This window comes from Vanessa atalanta, chromosome 19 (assembly GCF_905147765.1).
Source record: "Vanessa atalanta chromosome 19, ilVanAtal1.2, whole genome shotgun sequence".
NCBI classification, from domain to species: domain Eukaryota; kingdom Metazoa; phylum Arthropoda; class Insecta; order Lepidoptera; family Nymphalidae; genus Vanessa; species Vanessa atalanta.
Window position 1 is genome coordinate 4,935,278 of NC_061889.1, and position 10,741 is coordinate 4,946,018.

Sequence of the window (10,741 nt, forward strand, 5' to 3'; positions counted from 1 at the left end):
CGATCACTTTGCTACTAAATTTTATCCTCTACCTGTTGTATTATAAATATTGTTAAATAAAATATTTAATGTACTATATGTACCTAAATGTTTTAAGAATCTGAAATTCTAACGTCTTTATTCGACATAGAAGAATCATGATTTCTTATTGATTGTTACACTTTTAGCACCGGGGTCAGAAAAAAACACCTTTATCCAAAGAAGAACTGGTAGAAAGTAATCGCCAAATAAATTCGAGTTAATAATAGTAAACAATATTTTTTTTAATAATAAAACCTTTTTACACTTTAAAGTCCATTCACAGTGACTATACAATCGATTTTTATGTTGTATGTGGTCACCATTGCCCATACACAATGGCTCTGTAAGATGTATTAATTAACCATTCCTTACATCGCCAATGCGCCACCAACCTTGGGAACTAAGATGTTATGACCCTTGTGCCTGTACTTACACTGGCTCACTCACCTTTCAAATTGGAATACAACAATAGTGTTCTTTTGCGGTAGAATATCTAACGAGTGGGTGGTACCTACCTAGACGGACTTGCAAAAAGCCCTACCGCCAAGTCATATTACAGGTACATTGGTACAATTTAAGTGGGTCTATAATGAGAAATACCTACTAATATAATTATTTAAAAAAAAAAACACGATTATAAAAAACTAGGTCGATATTTATAAGAAATGCGTTCGTATATAATTTATAAAATTGAACGCTTAATCCGAATTAATTAAAACTAACCTATTAACCGATTTAATTAAAATTTGGTATTGAGATAGTTTGAGTCCTAGGAAGGCCATGGCTCATAAATAAAATTGCGTCCTCTAAAAAATTTTCAGTTTGGACCTCAAATTATAGCTTTATTTCAATGGACTATGAGTCGAAAGCTAAATTTAATTATAAAGATACAGATACAGTTCGGACCTTCCAAACGGGACCGTTGGTTCTCACAACTCTGATAATTACTGTTAAAATAATATAGCTACTTTATAATTTGTGACTGCTGATTACCAACATAAAATACAAGAATTATCATATCGTAATTTACTTATTTACTTTATAATTAATTGACTGAGACCTACGCCATGAACCCTGTACCAGAAGCTCCTACCGATGACGGGCGTGCGGCTGATCTCTCACAGTCGCCGTCATATATAATATATATTTGAATCTTATAGAGATTAAATTTGAAAAATATCATATAATGAAAGACTGCTGGCGTACAGCCAGTTAACTCGTGATATTCAATTCTACCATCAAACAGCAATACTTAGTATTGTCGTGTCCCGGTTTGGAGGATAAGTGTGCCAGTTCAACTACAGGAAAATGGGACATACCATCTTAATTGCCAAGGTTGGTAGCATATGGCAATGTGAGGGATGCTTAATTTCGTCCACCATCAACTTCTGGCCTACTTGCCAGTCTGGCTATGTAATATAATTTATACTTTAATTACCTTTTAAACGTCTCGGCTAATTAAATATGCTTCCTGTGAATCTTTCAAATAGAAGCAGATTTAAAGTAAAATTTAAGATCAGAGTACATTATACTAGATATATTACATTGTCATATTTTTCGATCTGTCTGTTTGGCTACCTATTTTTTTACATTATTTTCAATACATATTTTTACAATTTATTATATATTATAATAAATTTACAAGAGGGTAAAGTAATACACAGAATATAGATCACTACAGATAGACACAAATCTGTTTCTATATATTATATTTATGAATACAGTGAATGAAAAAGCATTTTCCTATAATTATGTATAAATATATTCATGTTTTTTAAATTCTATTTAGTGGTGGTAGAAAGGAGCAGAGTAAGCCACAGGTGCGGCATGTACAACGGGGGCGGCTGCGTAGGTAAGGGGGGCGGTGTGTACGACAGAGGCGAGCTTAGCGACGGGAGCAGCGTAGGCAACGGGTGTGGCGACTTTAGCTACGATTGGAGCTGCTACCTTCACACTGAGAGCCTCTTTGCGCACAACCGCGTTAAACCCATTTTGGGGGTCAGCTGTGTAGTCCACGATACGCTTCGTACCATCGGGATCAACAACGGAGTACGAGCCTTGGACGACATCGCCGTCACGGGTTTCGTGCTGGCTCTTAGAGTCTCCCGTAAGTTCGTCTTGTACATCGTAAGCAAAACTGTATTGAGGGTGAGCGTCGTATTCCTCAGCGGCAAGTTTTGCTACAGGATAAGCTACTGGACTGCTGTAAGCAAACTTAGTAATAGGAGCCGTAGAGTATGCCACGGGAGCTGTGTGGTATGTTGGCGCAGCGTAGGTGACAGAAGCAGCTGGAATTATACCAGCGCTAACGGCGGCTACTAAGCAGGCAAAGACGACAAACTGTAGAAAAAAAAATTATTAATCTTAGTACTTTTATCTAATAATTCAAATTAACTATTTAATTTCACACCTTAAAAGCCATTTTAGGAGTTGTCTTGGAGAGCGAAAAATTAAATGTGATGATTTAAAGAAGTGAACCTACTGTTTATATACTGTAAGCGGTGCCTCGAGGCTAAACTACTAGGCGTATTCTACTCGCTATAAAACAGCGGTCGATGACATATTCCAAATCAATAATCCAATTGTATAACTTGATATAGTACAAGGACTACCGGATGTAAATGTCACACTTTAGTCATAGTCTCTTTTTAATTTTCTTCATAATTTTAATGATCTCAACTTCATTAATTTTTGCAATTTAAAAAACTTATTCCTGTTATTATTTTTTACTTTTTTAATATACGTATGAATTATTGACATTAAGGTCTTAAATATATTTTTTTTTATTTCATTATCCATTTCACATCATTTTTAGATGCAATTTTTATATAGGTATGTATAACGGAGATATCACTGTAAAAAATATAACATTATTTTGCGAATTACTTTCGATTAAAAGCCCTAATGGAATTTTCAATTATCATCGGAGGCTTAAGTTAGTACCAAGTTAGGAATATCAGAAAATGAATGAACATCTTGGAACTCGAAACTTCCTTTGGAATGTTTTTGTGAAAAACTTTGTAGCGTTACATTATATTTACAACGATCTTAGGTATGTATATCCAAAAAAAATCGATGTTTTCATAGAAACATTGTGAAAAAATGGTATAGACGAGAAATAAAAATAAATTTGTAACATCGCATGTAGCATTAATTACAAATAATATTTTATTTCTTACAAATAATATTTTTATAATGCCCAGTAACACGATAAAGAAGAAACTCTTAAAAGTAAATAATTAACGTACTCTGAAATTTTATTTGTGAATTTATTAAAAATCAAAATCAAAATATTATTCATTCAAGTAAGCTCCCACAAGCACTTTTGAATCGTTGTTACAGTGTTGAATAAAAGATGAAGCCACTTTTAGGTTCGGAAAGTAGAAGAACCGGTGAAAACCTCAGAAGTTACTTTTTTCAGCCTTTTTAATTACAGACTATGTCAGTAAAGAACATTTAAATTTTATATACCCTGCATAGAAATCAGTAAATACTAAAGTCCAAGCTTTTTTATCTTTAATATAATCTTGTATAGACGACTAATATGCCCTATTTAACAATGATTGTTGACATGAACTTTAAATTTAAAATAGGCCTTGTAAAAATAACTGTGATCTCTTATTATAGAAACGAATACCGTGTCCCAGGAAGAATGTAATAACTTTGCGAAATCGAAAACAAAGTGTTGTAAGTTTACCTTTCCTCTTCGTGTCTCTACAATGATTATCACTTTTCTCGGCAAATTAAATATTTATTTTACCATTAAATTGTTTTTCTAAATAAATATTTAATTTTTTTTAATTATAATTTAATGATCGTTCGATTATTATGTTTCCTGTTATAATCAAATATTTTTAACATTCACGGATGTAATTCATGCTAAAATATGTTGCCGTCTTTATAATATTACTTATGTGCATTTAAATTGTAAGTAAAAATACTTGTATTTAAGAATAAATATTTTATGAAAGTAGTTTTACAAAAAAAAACAACACGGAATTGGTAACATTGTTTTTTAATGTCCATCGTTATAAAAGTAAATCTCCTCAAAGGGAGAGGAGGCCTTTATCCCAGCAGTGGGACATTTACGGGCTGCTTATGTTATAAAAGTGCGCCCATATAGCTACTCTGTGCGTAGGGATTGAGAAAAAGAGATGGCGCGTTATCTTAGGTTAACTATGCTAAAAATCTTGATGTCTACCTAGACATCAAGATTATGATTATGATATGTGCAGAGATATACATATATATCACATTAATTTTTAAAATGTTATGGATATTACTAAGTCAAGTGTTATGGTAGAACATTATTTCAATGGATACTATTCTCTATTCTTTTATAAATATTTTATAACTGTTATTATTTAAATTTAAAATAGTTTTGTCATTACATCATTACATAAAACAATTGATTGTCTTATACATTTTAGTTTACTACTATATCTTAATGACTTTGTAAATTAGACGATGAGTTATAGATATAATTCCATGCAAGGTTTCTATATAAAATATGTAATAAGAAAAACAGTAAATTCGTTTCAAAGATTTATTGCCATAAATAGTTTTTATAAGCTAAAATAAGTTAATAATTGACCAATTAGTTTCTTGACTAAGACATAAATGTATTTATTCAATGATGAATAACCGGAGAAGAATAGGAAAAAGGAGCTGCGTGAACTACTGGAGCATGATGTACGACAGGAGGTGTATGGACTACTGGAGCAGCGTGGACCACTGGGGCAGCATGAACTACAGGAGCAGTAGCGTAGGCAACAGGAGCTGCAATTTTAGCTACGGCAGCTACGGTTTTTACGGCTATGAGCTCTTTGTGTACGACCGCATTAAAACCATTGTGTGGATCAGCGGTGTAGTCAACAGTGCGCTTTGTACCGTCAGGGTCGACGACAGAGTACGAGCCCTGGACTACGTCACCATCGCGAGTTTCGTGCTGGCTCTTGGAGTCTCCAGTAAGACCGTCTTGAACATCGTAAGCGAAACTGTATTGAGGATGGGAATCGTATTCTTCGACGGCAACGGGATCAGCAGCGAGTTTTGCTACTGGAGCAGAGTAGGCGATGGGAGCAGAATGCACAATGGACGCGGCTGGAGCAGCGTGCACTACGGGTGCAGCAGCATATGCGACCGACGCTGGATGTGCAGTGTAAGAGACAGGGGCGATCACGCCAGCTTGGGCAGCGACAAAAGCGCAAACCAAGACAACGAGCTGTAAACAAATAATGATAAATAAATATATTAATGTTATTAGTAATTATTATATAATCGAACAAACATATACACATATATACATAAATTGACGGCATTGTTATAGCTAAAAATAAAAATATAAAAAAATAGAATTAGAAAAATATAGCCAGACAAGCCATGTGAATTAAAAATGTCAATATATATATATATATATATATATATTTTACAAATGCTTTAATGTGTCTTGTCATACATCACTTTAACCATTGCATGGTGTAAGCTTAAATTCAAATGAAATAAGGATCAAATTAAAATCTATTATATTATATATATATATAATAGAATATAATAATATACTATTATTAAATTATTATATTTATGTATTCTAAAAATAAAAATAAACAGGTCAACGAAATATATCTTCATTTATAACTTCTTGAAACCAATCAATAAACATATAAAAATGACTTCGCATTTCTCAAATAAGCTACTTTTTTAGTATTATACCTTGAACGCCATTTTGTAGGGGAGGGATGTGACTTCACAATGAGGAGTCCTCAATTCGAATGTAATCAAACAAAATCTGTAGAACTTTTTATACGCCTTCTGGTTGCCGCGGGCGATGCAATGTATATGGTAGGTACCATTGCGTTGACACGTGAAATATAATGCGGTTACATACAAAATTAATGTTGCGCGGTTATTGTTTACCACATCTAAGGACATCAATATTTGTTCGAGTAATCTGAGAATAAGATCAGTAGGCTATGATTGATATGAAGCGTAAAGATCACTTCCATTTCAATGGAAACCAGCTTTCTTTGAATTTTGTCTTAATGTAATTTTATGCTTCATAGTTTTATTTTTTGATAAACATATCGTTTTGATTATAATTATTTAATTAGATCTGCAATGTTCATATACAAATAATCTCATCTCGCTAAACAAACATAAAAAAATAATTTAAAACGTAAATACGACTCAATATAATGATCAAGGTTTTATTAAAACATTTTTTTAATAAAACCTTGTTTTTAAAATGAATCAAACCATTGTGTTTTTATTATTTAAAAATATATATATTATGTCAATGTGTATTACCTGTCAAATAACTACTAACGAATTCGTTAATCATAATTAAACAATTTATGTTATTTGAATAATTATGAATAGTAAGTCAATAAATATCGCTCGTAATAAAACACAATTACCTAAAAAATTACCACCATATTGTAGCACTTTTATAAGTTCTAACATCTCATAAATGGTATATTATTAATTGATATCTATTTAAATTTAAAAATATAGCATTTAAAATAATTTAATGATGCGGAGCCTTGTGTATAAATATGATGATCTTAGATCTATTTACTCAAGAAGACGCGCCCCTCCACTTTAAATTATTATGGGCGTGCATTGTGTTCTTATGAGTGAGTGACGATTGTGCTCACAAGTTTTAGTGTGCGTGAGACAACTATGAATAAAAATTGTAAAATGAAAATTGTTTGCTATTTTTTTAAATTATAAAATAACAAATTTAACGTGATGGGGTTTGCTTCATGAGTGATCTATTCTGATATGTTTATGTAAATAACGATTCAAATAACATATTAACATGATAGAGCCCCGATTTTTCAATATGCGGTTTTTCTAACATTAACTACAAACTTTAATTAAAATAAGATAACGATGAAAATCTTTATATGCTTAGGTATATTATCTGTATTATACCCCATGCAAATAAAGTACTTAACTAATAAAAATATTTAATTATTTATTATTATTTGATGGTATTGTATTTTATCATTTCCTTAATGCTCATTTATATGTCTTTATACTATTCTACAGATATGATGTTTTTGTTGCGGTCCTTAAAATTTATGCGGCACAATGGAAGCAGGATGTATGGAGCTTTTCACGATACTTTAGACCAACTAACTGGAATTGAAAAAAGAGAACTCTTAGCTCATCTTGCTGGCGATTGTGACCCTTTCCGTATGCTGAGTATCAAGAAAGGTATAATAAAATAAATATGTCAATTTTAACATTATACGCCATGTAATCATTTGGATGTTTTAAAAATTTATACTTGAATAAATCAAGTGAGTGGACATTGTACCGCAAAACAGAGTCATTTTAACTGCTAATTAATAAATAATACTGCATACATTGAAAAAAATGTAAAGTAATATAATATACTTATCACTTTATAAGTGAAAAGAGGTTCTTGAAATAACTTCAGGAGATACATCTCCAAGCGTACCCGCAGGCTCTATGAGCTCACAAAAACCTTTCCAGGCGTTACCCTGCACCTCATGTGATATGCACCGTCCATATTACATTATAAGCTCATTTTACAGTCATATAAATTAAACGTAATATAAAATATTCAATAATTATCGCTTACATCGGTTATTCTTTTACATAATTCCAATTAATAATGAGTAAGAGTAATAGGACCTATGAACATAGCGTATACACCATATTTTATATATGAGCTATCTGTAAGATTCAAATCTAGGATAAATATAAAATCTGCCTCAAAATAATTATAATAATCATAGCGTAATTATAATAGTTTATTTGAAATACAAACGTTAATTTTGATGAGATTCATTTTATTTAATTTTTACTTTTTCAATCATGAAACTTAAGATGGGATCCAATTTTCAGATTAAAAAAAATATATATTAAGTGCGTATTTCTATTAAACTAATACTTTCAATGATCCCCTTTCAGGTCTAGGTACCTGGGAATGCCCTAATCTCATACCAAGTGCATTCTGCAAGCGGCTCGTGGGATGCGTTTGTTACCCCGAGACAAACCATATTGAATATATATGGCTACATCAGGGCGTGCCAAAGCGCTGTGGCTGCGGTTATTGGTTCGTGTTGTGTCCCATTGCACCACTGTAATGTTTTATGTAATTATTTGCAAGGATTAAAATAATATTGGACAAAATACAAATACAACACGATTACAAAGATTTATTTTGTAATTGTAATGAGTTATAATTATATTTATCTCTTTACTTTAAATAATCCAGTTTTTATTCAGGATTAGCCTTAGGTTACCGTATGTTTAATATAGCATATAATGTCATTTAATTTTCTTTGTCAATTGAGTATTATTAGTATTTATTTACTAATATCAAATAATAATAATAAATATTTTATAGGTCACTTTATTTAATTGTCCATCTACATAGTGAAATATGTATATATTTTTTATGGCATTGGTTGGCGGACGAGCTTATGGGCCACCTGAAGTGGTCACCACCGCCCATAGACAAAGGCGAAAGAAATATTAAACATTCCTTACATCACCTATGCGCCACCAACCTCGGGAACTAAGATATTATGTCCCTTGTGCCTGTGATTACACTGGCTCACTCACCCTTCTAGCCGGAACACAACAATACAGAGTACTGTTATTTGGCGGTAGAATATCTGATGAGTGGGTGGTACCTACCCAGACGGGCTTGCACAAAGCCCTAAAACCAAGTACACACAGTTAATTCAAAATCTAAATCTAAATATACTTTATTCACTACTCCACTTTACTATTTAAATTTTAAAACGTCATTTTACAAAACTATGTTAAGTATAGCTACCACCGGTTCGGAATGTAATATGTTTTATTGAATAATATACTTTTTTATTACTATATTTTAAACAAATTATTTAAACTTATGAATCGGCAAATTTCATATACAATTTTATATCATATACAAGTTTCTATTAAAGCGATCAATGTTACTGTAAATATATATAATATTGATTGAAAACTGTAAAGCCTACAAACTACAATGCATTAAACAATATTTTTAGACAAATATAGTGTCAAAAGTTAGTGTTTAGTACAAAAGCATATATAGTTTTCGTTTTCAAATAAAACACCAGTAAAATAACCATGACACATTTATTATATTTCATTTATTTAACTAATATCACAATAATATAATAGATCTCAATAAACTTTACAATAATTAATATAAATTCATAGTAAGCTTAAGCTTACTATGAATTTATATTAATTAATTAATTATGCATATAATTTGGCATAAAATATTCTCCCTGGTTAAAGTTGAGACGTTCAGATGACGTACCATTGCCAGGAGTAAAATAAGTCGTTTGATCATTTTGAACAAATCGATTCAATGAAAATTTTGGGGATACCATTTTTTTTAAATACGGAACAGGATATATGTAACCATTCCCACCAAAATTATGTACATTATTTGGATTATAATTCATATGCCGCTTGTTCTGCAGTTGGTTCGAAGTAAAGGGTTCATTACGAACAATCGCTTTAAATCCGTTTTTAGAATCAGCGGTGTAGTCAACAATCCGTTTTGTTCCATCAGGATCTATAACGGAATACGAACCTTTAACAACGTCACCTTGTCTAAATTCGTGAAGACTTTTGGCGTCACCGGTAGAGGGATCAACTATGTCGTACCAGTAGTTGTACTCTGTGCTCGTTGGTGGGGGGTCTGTAACTATTATGCTTAAAATTCCATTTACTACAAAAGAATATACCAGGACCTGTAAAATATAAAATAATATCCCTTATAATTACTGAACTAAAATATAATATATCTAACTATTTAATTGAATAATTACCTGAAGCATGTTGCAAATGGTCTCGATAAAAGGATCCGAAGTAATAGCGAACACAATCGCGACATTGGTCGTATTTATAGAAGCGTGGCGTTCACTAGCATGTTCCGTTTTGCAGATCTAGTCACAGAGTAACCAAACATGTGCAAATAGAGCATGAATAAGCGACTTAATTTTTATTTTATTGAATTTTAAATGAGATACCTGTATAGATTAAGCTTTAGTTTTATTCGTTATTCTAAGCTGTTAAGATATTTATTATAACGTTAAATAATTTACAATTATCCGAAAAAGAAAAAATAGTTTAACTGTAATCGTACAAATAGAAAAGAGAGTTTTCATAAATGATCAATTAAGAACAAAAACTCGAGTTAATTTTCAATATCTTATGATTGTCCATCTATCTATGGTTATTAACTATCGATTCGCTATTCATGTTTTCAGTAATTTCAATAGGTGAATCTTAAATATAGCACAGTCAGTTTGTTAAAACTTTTTGGTTTGCGTGTATTTCAGACAAAATATATATTACCATAAGAATAAGTTGTATTCAACAATTATGTTTATTACATAAATTCGCTAGTCGGTGTTTAAATTTGAAAGTAACATAACAGGGTCAAATAGAGCACGTTAAAGGACTTTACTTAGTTTAGAAGGACAATTATGTACATTTTTATTATATTTTCGCCTGTATAAATAACCCAATCCTTACTACAAACAGTTACAGGAAAATGTATTACACAATTAATATTGGCAGATACTTCCCTTGCAAACATTATTAATTTAAAAATTTAAATTGACACAACCAGAGTATAAAATATATATTTTATAGTGTATGGGTATGTATGTATACGCACATATGCTGCTTACATTGCTGGTCACTATTTTTTTTC

General features: G+C 31.4%; 3 protein-coding genes across 3 annotated transcripts; 1 reads left to right on the forward strand and 2 right to left on the reverse strand.

Moving 5' to 3' along the window:
* Positions 1 to 1,806: 1,806 nt before the first annotated feature.
* Positions 1,807 to 5,745, reverse strand: LOC125071570 (cuticle protein-like). The gene is made up of 3 exons (XM_047681891.1): positions 5,734 to 5,745; positions 4,664 to 5,245; positions 1,807 to 2,361 (listed from the first exon to the last, which is right to left on the reverse strand). Exons 1-3 carry the CDS (start codon positions 5,743 to 5,745, stop codon positions 1,807 to 1,809), a joined length of 1,149 nt encoding a protein of 382 aa, XP_047537847.1.
* A 590-nt stretch (positions 5,746 to 6,335) lies between these two features.
* LOC125071477 (cytochrome c oxidase subunit 5B, mitochondrial-like) lies at positions 6,336 to 8,180 on the forward strand. Its single transcript, XM_047681739.1, has 3 exons — positions 6,336 to 6,398; positions 7,075 to 7,242; positions 7,966 to 8,180. The coding sequence occupies exons 1-3, from the start codon at positions 6,392 to 6,394 to the stop codon at positions 8,139 to 8,141; spliced, it is 351 nt and encodes a 116-aa protein (XP_047537695.1). The 5' UTR covers positions 6,336 to 6,391; the 3' UTR covers positions 8,142 to 8,180.
* Positions 8,181 to 9,266: 1,086 nt separating this feature from the next.
* On the reverse strand, positions 9,267 to 9,890 carry LOC125071571 (larval cuticle protein A2B-like). The gene is made up of 2 exons (XM_047681892.1): positions 9,852 to 9,890; positions 9,267 to 9,773 (listed from the first exon to the last, which is right to left on the reverse strand). Exons 1-2 carry the CDS (start codon positions 9,858 to 9,860, stop codon positions 9,267 to 9,269), a joined length of 516 nt encoding a protein of 171 aa, XP_047537848.1. The 5' UTR covers positions 9,861 to 9,890.
* Between the last annotated feature and the right edge of the window lie 851 nt (positions 9,891 to 10,741).

Coding starts and splice junctions, on each gene's coding strand:
- LOC125071570 (XM_047681891.1), bottom strand. Junction 2,362..4,663: donor TTTCCTATTCTTCTCCGGTT/ATTCATCATTGA, acceptor TTTTTTCTACAG/TTTGTCGTCTTTGCCTGCTT.
- LOC125071477 (XM_047681739.1), top strand. Junction 7,243..7,965: donor TATGCTGAGTATCAAGAAAG/GTATAATAAAAT, acceptor ATCCCCTTTCAG/GTCTAGGTACCTGGGAATGC.